Consider the following 17,753-nt stretch of genomic DNA (forward strand, 5'->3'; position numbering starts at 1 on the left):
TTTTTTAAAGTAAATTTACAGAGAATGATTAATTTGAGTTTCACAATACGAGCTAGTACACTAATACAAGAAATTTGTTTCGAATTTTCGACTGTATGTAATATGTCTAGTTTTAATATTGAAACTACCGAGAGTGTCTCTAAAATGACCAGAATAACTGTTTGGACTGATGAAATTTATCTAGGTAGAGATTGGTGAGGTCGCAGATGTCACATGTGAAAGAGAACTTAGGGAAGGGGTCGAAGCGCATCATACGGACCGGCCTTTATGCAAGTGTCTACTGCAAGTATAAGGTTAAAATTTCACTTAACTTCGACCAATGATTCAAGCCATAGATTTGTAAAATCAATTATTTCTTGGAGAGCTTCATTTTTACTTTATTATTATTATTATTATTATTATTATTATTATTATTATTATTATTATTATTATTATTATTATTATTATTATTATTATTGTTATTATTATTATTATTATTATTATTATTATTATTATTGAACTTTGACTTTTTGGGGGCCCGCTGTGGCTCAATGGTAGAGCGTTCACCTCTGGGTGCATAGGGACCTGGGTTCGATCCCAACCCCCGCCAAGTGGACTTCGCGGTGGACAAAGACCGTGTGCGTGGTTTTTTCGGGATTCTCCCGTTTCCTCCTACTTTCTTCATTCCACTATTTCACTCATTATTTCATCATCATTTCATCGTCACCTTTGGCCTAACCGGGGTAATTGTGCGACGTTAAACTCAAAGATTTTATTTAGAATGGAGGGTTACGAGGGATGATAACTATTCTTAGATGCCTAACCAGATTCCAAAACCCACTTCTCGCTAGTTCTTACCTTTTTTGCAATATGTATTGAATCCGCAAGTTGTAATGTACTTCTATCATTTCCGATTTCGGTGGAAAGATAAGGATGGTAACTAAAGGTATTCTTGGAATGTTTAATCAATTGAAAAAAAAAACCCGCTTATCTCTATTACAGGTTTTACTTTATAGTGATCAACGTTAGAACCGGACGTGGTTGATTTCTGCCATTTTTAGTTTGAATAGAAGGTTAAAAGTTAATGTGAGAACTTTTCTTAGAAAACGTGATATTTTTTATATATAGTTTTTGATCTATGTAGATCAAGACTGAGACTGGAATTTGTAGTAAATTTATATCACTTCCGATTTTAGTGCATTGTTAAACATGGAGATGAAAGGTCTTCTTGGGACGCTGGATCAATTGCAAGATACAATGTCTCGCTATATGTTACTGTCTCTGCTCTATAGTAATCAATGTTAAACCGAAAATGACTAATTTTTACCTCTACCCATGAGTAAATCATCTTCATTAACGAACTTTTTGAAATAATTATTTTAGCTATCGATCCCAGGAGACGGAATTCAATAATTCACTTGCATTTAGTAGTTCGGGTGTGAAGCAAAAATCGTACGGGCGTACGAACTAATATTACAATATTGTAAATCCCACTTGGGTGATCCTGATAAATCGACGTGTGTCATATTTGGTTGTATTAGGCAGTAACCTTGTGCAACAGAGAACGTTGAAGTATTGCATCAATAGTTTTCGTTAAATACAAACTAAATATTTGCTGAGCAAAACTATATATTTTCATTAAAATTCAACACGTGTTACAGTAACACCAACTAACTCTGGCTTCATCAGACACTACAGGATAACTGTACAATCGTATATACATACAACAGCTAAGATATCTTTCTTCTGATTGGCTACTGGCAGCAGCAAATCCCTTTCAATTATACTTATTTGAAAATTTCTATATAGATGCATTCTATTGTTGCTAATTACACAAAATGACGATCTTAACAAATTTAAGCTAACAATTAATTAACTTAAACAATTAAGTAAATAATTACACACACACACACGCACACACACACACACACACACACATATATATATATATATATATATATATATATATTGCCGTTGATTGCATAGACACATATATAACATGTAACACATATATAACATGTTTAAATTAGTTAAGATAGTCATTTTGTGTATTTAGCAACAACAGAATGCATCTATATAGAAATTTTCAAATAAGTATAATTGAAAAGGATTTCCTGCTGCCAGTAGCCAATCAGAAGAAAGATATCTTAGCTATTGTATGTATATACGATTGTACAGTTATCCTATATCACATAGTGTCTGATGAAGCCAGAGTTAGTTGGTGAAACTGTAACACGTATTGAATTTTAATGAAAATATATAGTTTTCCTCAGCAAATAATTAGTATGTATTTAATTATAACAAAGCAAAGCTTCTACTTTTGGAAAATAGTTTTCGTTATGTTGAGAAAGTGGTATCGGTATACCTTGAATTGAAAACACGTAAACATAGAAAACTATCCAAATACTGAAAACTATTGAAAAATTGACATCGAAAAATCCCGACATTTCAAACTATCGATCGATACATCGAAATATATCAAGTCTTACCCACGATCCTGTACAGCAAAGATGCGCGTGCTAGCTTATAGGCTAGCGGGAAGAGCTGTCCAAACTCACGAAATCGGAGCTCGTGAGTTCGGAACTCACGCTCACTCGACTTCAACCTCACGAAGTGAGCGTGAAGTTGAACGAGTGTTAGGTCAGACTAGTGAGGTGATCGTGAGGTTAGAATGATGTTGTGAGCGTGAGGTCAGACTGGTGATATGAGTGAGAGGTTAAGTGAGCATGAGGTCAGGCTGGTGATGTGAGTGTGAGGTTGAGTGAGCGTGAGGTCAGACTGGTGATGTAAGCGTTAGGTCGAGTGAACGTGAGTTCAGACTGGTGGTGTGAGCTTAAGGTCGAGTGAACGTAAGGTCGAAATGAGTTTGTGAGCGTGAGGTTGAGTGAGGTTAGGTCAAAGTGGTCACCTCTGCCATTGAGTGCTGTTTCTTTTCAACACCATTGTCTAATCGTTGGTCACAATTCCGTTCAGAAACTTTTCTCTTCCTCGGTATAATGGGAGACAAAATCCAAAGCAGAGATTATCTAGTGTACTTTCTGCTCCTCAGCAAGCAGTTCAGTGTCCAAATAATACAGAATTTAGGAAACCCTTTTTTCTGTCACTATTTCATACAAAACACATGGGGAAAATACCGGAAACTGTCACAAAAGTTCAGTAGTGTGAAACAAACGTTTTAACTGAATTTTTGTCACTTTCTGTGGGACTTCATTACTGATTACAGATAGCAGTAACTTATTTCCTAGTTTATACATCTTTAAACATACGATACTACTGACGTATGACATTTTCATTTAATTCATTGACCCATAAACACTACATAGTTTGCTATGAATCTCAGTTGCCGGTACCTGTTTTGCTCACATACAACGAATTACTGCACGAGCCTCAAATTACAGCTGGAGTTTCTTTCACAGCGTTCAGCTTAAATTTCTGTAGTGAAGAAATAAAATACAACACAACCTTCTTCGACTGCTCACTACGTGCTGAACTGCTCCACAGAACTAGCGTTACTATCCCTACAGTTTTGGTACACGGTTTTCTGGCAAAACAGTTTTCTGAATTGCCCTCATATATTCTGAGAATATAATAAATATATATTGAGTTAAATTCCATGTTCGAACAGTACTACAGAGGAAATCCTGTCTAAGTCATTAATTTCAAGAATGAGTACTTCCTACGATGTAATTAAAATGATATCTGACCCTGAGTTTCCGAATGTCGGAGACAGCATATAGAAATATACTTAAAAACGTAAGCGGTAATAAAAATATATAAAATATTGTTACAATATATAACTGTAAATAAATGTATTTTTATAAAAATAACACTCTAACTGGGCCTTACGTGATCTATTACTCTCTTTTATTTAGATTTCTCCTAATGCGTTTGGACATCATGCGAAAAATATTGGCTGGCCTATTTCATAAATCATTGCTAATTTCACTAATGTGTTTCTAAATACGGAAGTTAGTATCACAAGTTAGTCAAACCCTTAATAAAAATGACTTTGCGTATGGCCTCAAATATCTTGGTTTTTCTCCGAAACATAAATTAACATTGCTCGTCTGATATTTAAAAACTATACCTTTTATTAGTCATCAATCCTCAAACAAGAATAATCTACAATCACCATTTTGGTAAATATTTATATCATTAAATTAGCAGATATTTCAGCAAGTAATAGTGCATAACTGAGACTATACTCTGAATTTTCATAAAATGTCCTGGTCTCTTAGCTTGAAAATCTGAGAGCCCTATATATGTGTGAAAACTTGGATATTTTAAACATCTACATCTTTATTACTCATCAACATTTAAATAAAGATAACTCTTAGCTTATCATTCAAATCAGCTAATATAAACAAAATGTATCTAAAAAGTACTATTCAAAAATAATAAGCCTCATGAATGGAACATTGAATGACGGAACATAAAAGAGAATTGTACACGGTTTACGAAACTAAGAATGCAGACCTAATAAAAACAATACTTAATTTTTATGATATATCAAATGAAAAATGAATTATGTAATATCAATGTCTATCTTCCACAGTCTTCATATCACCTTCACCTCACGAAATTCTAAAACGCCATAGTGATGACTGTAATTAAGACTACACATAGTCCTACGTCTAAGATCTTCACTTTAAATCCAGGAATTGTTTTAAGTCTGACAAAGTGAGCATTCAGTGATAATTATCTGGCTTCCCCACTCTACATTCCCTCCTACATGTAGCAAAACTGTAAAATGCCCTGATAGTAATTTTATGTTTACAATCATTTGTAAAATTTATATTTCCGACGATGGTATGCATGATGTTTGGCAATGATACTTGCGAAAGAGCGTTCTATCACAAGCCTATTTTTACTGGTACAGGGACTTTAAAAATAACTTATCGAAATAAAAATTTCAACTAAGGCTATGGAAATTTTGAGTATATCATTATAAAGATCAAAGATAAAATCATTACATTTACATACGTACTATATAATATACTCTATGGTATATAAATCTGGTACAGGGATTTTAAAAATAACTTATCGATATTAAAACTTTCAACTAAGGTTATGGAAACTTTGAGTATATCATTACAAAGATCAAAAATAATATCATTACATTTACATACGTACTATATACGTATTATACAATCTATGGTATATAATAATATACTCTATGGTATATAAATCTGGTAAAATGGACTGGAGTCCTAACACTGCAGAAAAAAAGTTTTTCTTTAGAAATTTTCCGGATGAGAGAAAGGGAAACATTCCTTCGTTTAAAGATATATATGTGCTCAATCACCAATGATGAAAACTACTTCCGCAACCTTTCACAATATTGTAACATTTCATTTCAAGAAGTATGGCAAATTGGGGATAATGCGAAATTAGGCACACTTATCCTATATATTATTTGAGGCTGTCTAACAATCCTCTTGAGAATCAGTCAATTATGATGGAGTACCTTACCTTTGCTGATAAAATATTCGACTTTAGAATAATATCCCGTATATTTTTCTAAGGCTTCCTGTTTCTCCTTATTGCTTAGAGTGGAAATCTCTTTGCGCATACACATACAGAGAAGTGTCAACTTTCTACTTAAGAAAAATGTTTCGCAAAGATTTAGTAGAAAATTATCGATGCTTCCTTTCTCACAAAGTACGGAAAATGTATTTTCATTAAACAAAGATTACGTTTTCCGAAGCTTCAGAGTCAAGCACACTTGTTGTTTGGAATTAGGAATGATAAGATACATTTAAAAAAGGAAAAAAGCTCCACTCGTTTCTATTTTGCACAATTCCGTTCCATTAATTCAAAGAATTGAGCACCTACAAAATTTTCAGAAATTTTAAAAAAAGAATTAAATATAACTATACATGGTTATAGATAGATCTTGAGTCTTAAAATGCAGAATGGGCACAAATTTCCGTCCCTTCTTGAGTACTAAATATTCAAACAATGCAAACCTTAATTATAGGTGTGAACTATTGATTCAGTTTTATGTATAACTGGTATACCTTCCTTTAATGTCTAAATGTCACATCAGTATCATTATGGGCTCACATCAGTATGGGCTCCATCGTGCTCAATGTGTTTTAACCCCTTAACATTCGCATAGAGAGAGAGAGAATTACATATACTTCTGCACGCCTCAAACACAGTTGTGTGTACCATCGTAAATAAAATGTGTTCAAATGATTTTTTGTATTTCATTTATGGAGTCTCAGATATATGATTTTCGGTGTATTCGCATCCAAATGCACTTTGTCCAAAATGTTTCTAACAATAACTTGCCTATTACCGAAAAACAGATTTTTGTATTCATGCCATCAAAACTCGTAGTACTTTAATTAACATATAACATTAACAGTTTACGTAAGTCCGTGACAGTTTCGGAGCTATTAGTTTTTCTGCTCTCCTGATTTTTTTTATGGACTCAGCGCTTTTTGCTTTGGACCTCCTCATATACACTAATAGGCACAATATGAATTGTAAAGGTCTCTATCAGAACTAACTTTAATACACATTGCATCTATACGTAACGTGATCGTATAATAAGAAACTTCATTAAGTACATTAATAATACCACCTAGTAATGTGTACGTCTAGATGAAAAGAGTTTTTAAATTCAAGGTGAGACGAAAAACAAAACATTTTGTCGTCTCGTTTTCGAAACAAGAATTAAGACGAGACGAGAAATTTCAGGAGTCTTATAAGCAACCCATCACAAATCATATTTTAATATGTTACATAATTCATAAAACTGTAAATATAATGTAATAACTGTAAACACATAAGTAATTGAACGAAAACCACAGAGAAAGTTTATCAACATTTAAAGTACACCGCGTGCGTCGGTTTCCTCGGGGTTCTCCCGTTTCCTCCTACTTTCTTCATTCCATCATTTCATTCATTACTCATCATCACCGTCTCCTTTAGCCTCACTAGCATAAGCGTGGGACGCAAAACTCAAAGATTTAATTTCATTTTCAACATTAAAATTACGCAATTGATTGCACAATATATCCAGTGGTGCTATTCAGTCGGTTCGCACCGGTTTGCTAGAACTGTTTTTTTTAAAGTACTTCGAGTTCGCAGAACGTTTGTTATACCCAAACATAACGGTAAATTTTACACAGTTGTATCCAGGAACAGTAAATTTTAGTTTAACTATGTTTGTTTTTAGAAATTCTTCTAGCTACAGGGTTAAACATATGATCTTTCAGAACAAGGTATAAGCGTTTAGCCTTAATCTCAAATGCTCAGATATCAAGAATAAGAACTAGGGTCATATGAGTGAAGTGGTGAGCGTTATTTATATTTGAAACACATGCATACCATAATCAACAATTGTTGATCCATTGCTCGATGAAGGACTTTTCAATACTTCTTGACAACCATCTATCTTGGACAATTAGTTTCCGATATATTCGCGATACTATATTAATTTTGTCACACCACCTTGAATTAGGATGTTGCGTACGTCTCTATTTGTGAGTTGTGCTATCCAGTAAAAAATCTGGTTTCGTCTACCTTGTGTGCTATGATCTTTCTTTATACCTATCGATCTATTCTCTCCCTCTTGCATATATATATATAGAACCGGTTGTTAGAAAGTTGGAATAGCACAACTGAATATATATCCAATAATAAATTTGGTTTAAATGTTGTTATATCACAACCTTCGTGCACCTCTCGTGATGCGAAAGGATTCTGATAGCTTCTAGATGAACTTTTAAAAAATCAAAGCATAAATTCTGTGGATAAATTTACAAAACGAGACGAGAAGAGCTTTCAAAGAACAAATACGAGACGAGAAAGAATTCTTCGATAATCGAGACAAGGCTAGAAGTTTACAAAATTTAACAGATGTTACGTAAAAGTCTTATTTCTCGTCTTGGAGGCAAGAGTAATGTCATAGCTGAATATCGAAATTGTAATCAAAGCTAATATTAAAAAGGCACTTCAAAGTAATATTTTTACTAATATTGTAAATTAAAGAGATAATATCTGATTGTAGTTTTAAGTGAAAATTAACTTACCGTACGTGCCTACAAGGATGGAAAGCTGTTGGGTTATCTTGACTAGAAAATCTAGGAAGTGATCCTTGAAGGAGAGCCAAACGAAATACCAACAACAGACAAAGCTGAAAGATAAAACGACATCTTTAGTATAATTTCAAATTAAACATTCTGCATTGCTCTTTTGTAATAAAATTCTTCCTACTCACTGAGATTGTGAGTATAAAACAAACTCAATGTTGAAATTCACTCTTACGTATTTTCCCCAAGAATATACTGTACTGATCATTATCAAAAAATGACTGCTAGCTCAGACTTGCAAAGAAATTATAACCTTTAACTAACAAAACATGCATGTGATTTTATGTTAATTAGAACTTGGTGCAGTGTAATATAACTCAATAAGTTTGTATAATGAACCGCTTTAATGACAGTTCTCATTGCTGTATAACTAATGTGTGAGACTTTCCGTTAAGTAACGATAACCATTAGTATTATTGCCGGATACTTAATGAGAATATGTGTAAGACATAATTGGACAAATTCTTTCACAACTACATACATCTAACTTAATTACGGACGATTCTCCTGTAAAAAATCGTTACAGAAAATCAGGCAAGAATGTGCAAAGTGATAATAGTATCTAACGGAAGATTAGTAACTGTGACATTCACTGAAATATATCGAATGTTGTGCAAGTGCAGAGCTACCTAATATTATTATGTTCCTCCTATACAGAACATATTAAGGCAGAAAGACTAATGGAATGCTCTGTTAGCAGCAAATGCCATATAACGACAGTATACTGAAGGTGGGATCTTGAAGTTTCAGCGTGGGAATTCCAGAAAACGGCGGTTCGCGCCCAATGGGCGAAAAAGAAAGAAACAGTACTACCGGAGCAAGGGATTACCAAATCTGGAACAATACATGGAATACCTTAATGGAAAGAGAAATTTATTTTGTATATACAGGGTGCGGCAGCGTTCATAGTAGGATATTAAACACACACCATCAGGCAGTAACTGTAATTTATTTATTACCTCTTATGTCAATTAATAGTTAAAGTATGCCATTTACTAATGTCTAAGTCATTGTCAATTGCGTGGATTACTTTTTGAGTATGACTCCTGTCAAATGATGCCCCCTCTGCACAACACATTCATCTAGGCGGCGTTGGAAGCTTTCCATGACTTGGTGTAACGTATTCCCTGGGACATTGCCGACGGCAGTTCTGATGCGATTCTTCAACTCAAGAATGGTGGCACAACGTGTTCGGAAAACTTCTTACTTCAGGTAGCCCCAAAGGAAAAAGTCTGCACATGGAAGATCAGGTGAGCGAGTCGGCCAGCAAATGTCACCAAAACGGGAAATTACTCCCTGGAAATGTCTGTCGCAAGAAATCCATGCAGATTCTGGATGTATGCGAGGTCGCTCCGTCTTATTGAAACAATAATTGTTCTACATCTACATCGACCATACCAAATTGGGGAAGAACAAAGTCTTGCAGCATCTTTAGGTAGCGTTCACTGGTGACAGTTACAGCCACACCGCTGTCATCCTCAAAGAAGTAAGTGCCAATAATCCCAAAGGAAGCAACTCCACACCACACTGTAACACCAGAACTGTACAAGGACTTGATGTGCAGTTCATGAGGGTTTACATCACTCCAATAATGCATATTCTGTTTATTCACTGAACCACATAACTCGAAATGAGCTTCATCTGATATCAGGATGGTGTGCAACATTTGTGGATTTTGGCGAAGGAGATCACGCATGGTTAAGCAGAATGTTTCTCGTGAAACCCAATCGCGAGGTATAATTTCCTGCACAATCTGCAGCTTATATGGGTGAAAGTGGAGATCTTCGTACAATATTCTCCTGAATGAGTTATCGGACATATGCACAGCTTCCGAATGACAACAAGCAGATCTTTTTGGGCTACGCAATATTGCAGCACGAACATTTTCCACGGCTTCTTGTGTCCACAGTTTTTCACTTCTTCCCGGTTTGTCATTGCAATCAGAACCTGTAGTTCGAAATGCACGTACTCACCTCACAATGGTCCGTCCATCTGGAACTTTCCCATGACGTCCCAAGTTCAAATGTTGCAGAAATCGTTGCTGGGTAGCAACAACAGAGTCGTTATTCTTTAAATAACTTTCAACAGCAAAGGTTCCATGGTATGCACTCCACCGCTCCATATCACTGTCACACTCGAAATGGAAGCTCATTAGTACACGAATGCGGCACGAGCTGGAGCGCATTCATGCAGTACGTCATTGTACTACGCTAGTCAAATTACGCCATGAACGCTGCCGCAATCTGTATATATAAGCACTAGACGTTTTATCTGAAACACCCTGTATATAAAGTAATGCGAAGTTCTCGGCCCGACCCCCTTCCGAATGTACTACCCTGATCTAATTGATATCAAGTAAAATTTTGATCTTTTATATGTTTATGTACCAAATTTCACGATTCTACCATGAACGGTTTTTATTTTACAGGAATGAACCGTGGCGAAGCCAGAAGTCAAATTGACCAAAGAGGAGTTCCGAGGTGTAATGAAGTTCTTCTTCCTGAAACAGAAGTCGCCCAAGAGTAATGTACTAACCTAAATTCTGGGCCAAAACTCTAGGCCAGCTCATTTCGGACATATTTCTTTTGAGTCCTAACATATAGTACATCTGGGCCAAAATTCCAGGCCAGCCCATTTTAGAAATATCTTTGACCAGCACAGATTGAGTAGGGTGAAATTTGGCAGGGTGCTCTGCGCATAGGCTTTTATGACATTTAAAATCATAAAATCTTACATTTAAAAACTTATAACTATATCTACAACTCTTCTATCTTATAATGTCCCCATGGCAGGGTATGTATTCCATCTTTTAGAACACATCTCTTATCATCTGCACAACTTAAAGCTAACTTATTTACTTCTATACTGTACAAATCATGCTTATAACTTGTGATTAAATTAATCTTTTTTAAATATTATTTTTTATTGAACAAACAGTCTTTACGAGGGTCACTACGAAAGTTTTGAGATACACATTGTTGTGGCACAGTATTTGAATTCGAACAATTGCATTCGGTAGTGGTATCCAGAGCGAAGAAGCGAAGCAAGTTTCAACTCGCCTCGCTTATCGGCGTGGCCGTATCGCCCTCACTTGTTTGTTGATGTGTGCAGTATTCGGCTGTCTAGAATGGAACTCGAAAGGGAACGTTTTCGGGCAATGATCCTTTACGATTTCAAAAGTGGTTTAAACGAGACACAAAGACTTGGCCGTTTGCAGGGAGCATTTGAGGACCTTGCTCCTTCCCGTACTGGAATTTTTCGGTGGTTTGGTAAATTCAGAAGAGGCCGGACATCGCTTAAAGATGAAGATAGAGCTGGACGTCCGGCAACAGCTGTGTCAGATGAAAATATTGCCGCTGTGGAACAAATGATTCGAGAAAATCCTCGAACAACTTTCAAGGGCATTGAATCTACAATGAACATTGGATCGCCAGCAGTGACAAAAGTTCTTCATGATCATCTTCGGCTCAGGAACGTTTCATCTCGTTGGGTGTGTCACACTTTGACTGAACAGCAGAAGCACATGAGTGTGGAATGGTGTGAAGAAATGCTTGCAACATTTGATGGAGGCAATTCTCGACGCGTCTCTGACATTGTTACTGGTGATGAGACTTGGATATATCTATTTGACCCTGAAAATAAACGGTAGTCTACAGTTTGAATCTTTCCAGAGAAAAAATCCACCCACGAAAATGAAGCGACCGCGAAGTGTGGGGAAGAAGATGGTCGCAACTTTCTTCTCCAAATCTGGCCATGTTGCAACTGTTCCCCTTTAAGAACAAAGGACTGTTACTGCTCAGTGGTACACCACAGTTTGCCTAACAAAAGTGTTCCAGAAGCTTCGGGAACGGCGTCCAATAACTGGATTGCGTGGGATCCTGCTTCATCATGACAACGCGTCTGCACATACGGCCGACTTCACAATTCAGTTTTTAGAATCTACGGAGGTCAAACTTATGACTCATCCGCCGTATAGCCCTAATCTGGTCCCGTGTGATTTTTTTCTGTTCCGTATGAACAAAGAACGCATGCATGGGAAGAGATTGTGCAGGAATGAAGAAGATGTAGTGGCTTACGAGAATGAACTTTTAATACTTGAAGAAAAAGACTGGCAACACTGCTTCCAAAGTGGTTTTCGAGGATGCAAAAGTGTGTACAGTGTAATGGCGAATACTTTGAGAAAATGTAAGTGTTAAATTGATTTTAAGTATGTAAGTTATTTCACATCTCATAACTTTCGTAGTGAATCGTTAAATGAAAGTTCTTTACTTACAACATTTTTCTTAACTCCTTTCTCTTTTTTACAATATTTATCTTTTTGGAACTTGATTGAATACATTTCTGATCTTAAACCAGCAAATTCTTCTATGATTGTTCCTTTAAGTTCATATTTCATCTTACCAAGTATTTTCTTATTGATGTGAGGTATCTTATACCTGTCGTCTTTGAAGTAATCACTCGTGTCGAAGTAATCAATAAATTTTTCATCTCCTCGTACACAACTTTTGTTTGAATATGGTATATATACCTATCTGTATCTGTGTAACAAATTTTTATTTTGTCTTGAGACTTAGGTTTCATCACATTATAGTGAAAATCATACATTATATATTTTGATAAATCTAAAATTGACATACCCACATAAATCGGTTTATTAAATTGTACTTTAACTTTATTGAAGTGAACAGCTATTAAATTTTCCGTAAAAACTGTAGTGCTTTTATAGTTTGGTTTTGCTAGAAGCTTCTCAAATTTTTTCTCATCACTTACTATTTTAATTGTAACCCTCTTTCTAATATTTTACAAAGTCTTTCCAAAAACTGAATTTTTCATTAGCTTATAAAAGTCTTTCTCAAAATCATTTGTTGCTCTAGTTCTCATCTGTGTGTTTAAATCTATGCAATTCTTTACCAATCTGTTTGTTCAAATTCTATCTTGAATTATCTTAAACTTTAATTCAAGTGATAAACATTGTTTTAAGTTTCGATAGTGAATTACATATTTTTCTTTATCTTATAATGCTGTTAATAGCTTTCATTGTTTTGAACCAGGCGGACACATGTTTTGAGATGCTAATGGGTAGTCTTTGTGATAGTCATGTAATTCTTTCGGATATTCAAGATCAACTTTTAAAATGTAACCTTTTCCACAAATATCAGGAACATTTGCAAAATCTATTTCTTTTATTTCTTTTTTAGCCAATTAAATCCCTCAAATGGTAAGTATTGACCCATTGCCCATCCATACAAGTTGTTAGCATCCAAGCACATTAAGTAAGACTTTTCTTTATTCTCATCGTAATCTTCCATATAATTATTGTTTGCTTTTACATATCTTTTACTACATTGTGAAATTTCTCCTCGTATGCCTTTCTCTACCATCAATACCATATCATAATCTGTTAGTAATTCTAATTCTATATATGTCATCTTTAACATTGCATCCCAAGCTAAACCTGGTGCTGTCATATACCTAGCTCTAAAACATGTTTCCCTAAAATTCTCGAATATATCTGCTAACAATAATACATTTGTTTTTAAATATAAATCATGGTATTGTCCGAGATTCTTAATGTTAAATGTTTTCCATACTTTCTTTGCATGCTCATAATCCTCATCACTTATATGTGTGTTCATAAGCTTGTTGAAGAATGCTTTTTTCTGTGGAAGTTTTCTTTCTCTAAACCTATTCCAATCGTTAACATAATCATATGGGTAAACACCTTTTCTTGTTACAAGGTTAAATTGTTTTTCATTAAGGTAAAAGTGTTGTGTGTGAGTCAAGTGTTCTCTTGTAAGCTTTGATGATAATTTGTCTAAATTACATGCCATAAACCTAAACGAATCTATGAATTTTAATTTAGAAGTTCCAACCTTTTTACTGAATGAAATGTAGCGCTCTTCGTTATTAGGTATTAAATCAATTGTTTCTTTATTACATCCAAGCTCTTTAATAAATAAATGTGAGTCATATCGTATTATGTACAATGTCTGGTACATACTTTGGGACTTTAACTTTTAAATTGCAATTATTACATAAAGGAGCTATAAACTCCCCTGTTACATGATCATGATGTTTAACTTTAAAATTCTTTTCAGTGTATTTTTCTTTACAGTAATAACAAAATTCAGATTTATTACTCTCTTCTCTGCTTTTTTGTTAAAGGCATTTCATTATTTTCCTTATAAATGTTTGATATCATTTTAGCTTCTTTCTGCAATTTATTTGTGAACCTTTTAGCTGCATTTTTACCTCTAAACAAAATAGGATCGGTTTAGTTCCATCACTTTTTACAATGTAATTACAAAATCCAGAAGGTTTATGCTGTTCATTTTTTTGTATATGGTTTATTTTCCGGATAAAGTTCTTCACATCCCATAACCTTATCTAATAAGCATTCAAAATCGGCATAGAGTACAAAGGGAATTCTCATTTTATATTGATAGTTCTTAAATTTAACATATGTGTTTTCTTCAGCCATTATTATTTTTACTGCTTTATTCGATGAATAATCTTGCTCTGTTTATCTAATGCACTTTCTGAGTAAAAGTATAACAAACATCGATCACACAAACATTTTCGAGCTTTACATTTTGTTATTTGAGAACTAACTAATCTACTCAAGTCTTTAATCCAACAATAATATGTTTTAACATTTTCTTCAACAAGTTGTTTTATATATAATAAATTCATATTTTTTTTTCTTTTTTGTTATGTGTGCGATGAAATATATGTATTGAATAGTCTTTATCATACGCATAGACATTTATAGAAATATTAAGTAATTTTTCGACTTTTGGAATATCGCTCAGGTTTACAGGAAAATGAATATCTGTTAGTTTAGATTCTAAGTTTGACAATAGTTTATTATTTTTTGGTACTCGTTCAGGATGTGAATTTGTACTATATAAGACTCTGTATAATGAGTATAGGAAGCATTTTTCATCTTTATTCTTTACATTAATTACTGCCTTTTTGTTTTGAATCTGTTTAGGTAATTCTATGTATGATGATCCTCGGTATGGTACATATTTAACGATCACTGGTTCTAAAAATTTAATGTTTATGAGAGCCCAGCCAGAACCTCTACCTTGAAATTGATCCATTCTTGTTCTTAATGCTTGTTTCATATTAGTTAGTGCTTCATTTAAATTGGTTGATTGATATAATTCTCGGTTTTCAGTATTAAAATAAAACTCTTGAATTTATTTTCCTTTCTTATATTTAGAACTTAAACATAGATTAATTTTCAATGAGCCATGTGTTTGTAAGCTGATTGTATTCTGTTTAATATAGCTTTGGATGTTGTTTTAATATAATGTTCTAATGGATCTTCTGGTTTATATTGTATTCTGAATCTCCATGTTTCTAATCTTGATTTAAATGTAGTATTTTGACGTTTTACATCGATTGGTATTTATTCAACTTTGATTTTCTGTACTTCAAATATCTCTTCTTTAAATGGAAACAGTTTTAAACCTCTCTTCCTACCTAATCTCTTAGGTTTAGGTTTTTCAAAGATGTCTTCTTGAAACGGAAATGTTTGCCTAAAGTTTAATCTCTTTTGTTCATCTTCATGTTCTTTAATACGGTCAATAAGTTCTGCTTTTCTTAATCGTGAATAACCTTCTATCCCCTTTCCTTTACATAAGTTTTTCAGTTGAACTACTGTATGTTTAATTAAATTACTCATTATTGTTCTCTCGTTTTTATTATATAAAAGAAATAAATTAAATCATTTTTGTTATCTAATACAACAGCTAATACTCATGTGACGTGGGAAATCATAATGTTTATTAGTATATTGTATCAGAACAGAGCTTTCAGGGGATTACCCCATCAAATATTGATATAATATTGATATTGATATTGATCAAATATTGATATAATAAAACTAATTCATTTTTAAGGATCTATCTGACCATCATCACTTTCGCTATTACTATCCCAATTTGATTCTGGCGTATATCTTTCTAGTCCTGCATTCCCTTTTTCTTTTAATAACATTTCTTTTTCTTTCAACAATATATCCTTTTCCAGTAGTGTTGCTATCAGTTTAAGACCTTCATGAATAAGGTTAAATTTATTATGTATCAAATCACATTGCTTATCCATATTTATTATATACAGAATTTAACAAAAATGAATATTATTTTTCTTATTATTATAAAAACGAGGTTATGGAAAAGAAAACTATTCCCCAACTTAAACAATACTGTAAAGAGAACGGAATGCATGGTTATTGGAACCTTAGGAAAGCAGAAATAATAACCTTAATCAACGAGCACAAAAATAAGTCTTTAGCAACAACTGCTGCAAATTCACAATAACCAAGTAAACAAGATAAAACAATTACGAATAAAGATGAATTTATAAAAGACATGATTCAAAAGTTAAGTCCTGAACATATCGTAAACTACTTTCAAAATCCGCTTGTAGAAATATAGTTAATAGTCGAAAATTCAAAGAGTGGAAACAAATTTCAGAAATAAAGAACTTATCCGATGACTTTCTACATACCTTTGAAAACAAGATACATTGGTATTCAGTTACATCAAACCATAAACTATCGCTTTCTTTTATTGGACGTTATGAAGAACACATCGATTGGGTCAGATTATCAAACAGAAAAGACTTCCTAAAAAGGAAATATTATTAATAAGTATAGTGATAATCTTTTCTGGGAAAAATTGTGTGAACGAAGGTATGGTTCACGGTGTTATCGTTATTTAAAACCAGAATTCGTACTAAACCATTAAGAACATACAAGACAATATATTCATTGGGAAGACTACATGTATAAATACGCTCAACAAATGGCTGAAGATTTTCTTAATGAGTTTAAAGAGGAAGTTGATTGGCTCGTGTTCAGTGAAGAAAATAACTTGAGAAAGTATTCACAGAAACAAACTATTGAGGTTTCTACGCAATTTAAGGACAAGAACTAACAGCCTTCTTGACAGAATTTGATTCTCTTATCGATTGGCGAGCTATTACGCCACTGCTAGATGAAATACACGTGAGAAAATATCAAAATAAGGTTTATTGGCCAAAAGTTAGTTTACACGATAAAAGCGAAAAATTCATTCTCCAGTTCGAAAGTTAAGGTTTAGAATTAGACAGGATAATACACACTTGTTGCGATAGGAAGTTCTGAAGACTTTTTAACAAAGTCAGAGACAAGATCGATATGTTTGAATTCTTAAGAGTAAATAAGCATGTTCACGATTTTCTCAAAAACAAACTAATACTACTCTCAACAGGTTTACGCTTAATAAAAAACTCAGGAGAATGCCCAATATGTAAAGAAACCAAGACTAAATTGTATAAAACGACGTGCAAGCAAACGTCGAGATAATAACACTTGTCCTTTGTGTAGAACAGTTATTAGACTTAACAACAATAACAACAATGAATATCCTGAAGAATATCCTGAAGATCTTAATTTTATAGCCCGGTTGATTTTGATTACATTGAAGAAGAAGAAGAAGAAGAATAGACTTAGGATAGTACATTGGAACTAGCAACAGTGAAGATTGATGTTCAGTAACTTGTTTTAGTTTTAAATTTTTTAAGCTTTTGTGAAATAATAATCATAAAATTTTCTATATGGGATTAGATATTAACCGATCATATAAACATTTTTTTTTCTTTAACCAGATCTTCTAA

The 17,753-nt window shown here is 33.7% G+C and overlaps 1 protein-coding gene across 1 annotated transcript in view; it reads right to left on the minus strand.

Moving 5' to 3' along the window:
• Positions 1-17,753, minus strand: part of LOC145670275 (protein O-mannosyl-transferase TMTC1-like) — a 2,166,608-nt gene that overhangs the window by 1,207,517 nt on the left and 941,338 nt on the right. Inside the window, exon 6 of the mRNA XM_081738705.1 lies at positions 8,025-8,128. Coding sequence (XP_081594831.1) covers positions 8,025-8,128 — 104 coding nt within the window. The remainder of the gene's footprint in view (positions 1-8,024; positions 8,129-17,753) is intronic.

Source organism: Thermobia domestica, chromosome 14, assembly GCF_964235325.1.
Source record: "Thermobia domestica chromosome 14, izTheDome1.hap1.1, whole genome shotgun sequence".
NCBI classification, from domain to species: domain Eukaryota; kingdom Metazoa; phylum Arthropoda; class Insecta; order Zygentoma; family Lepismatidae; genus Thermobia; species Thermobia domestica.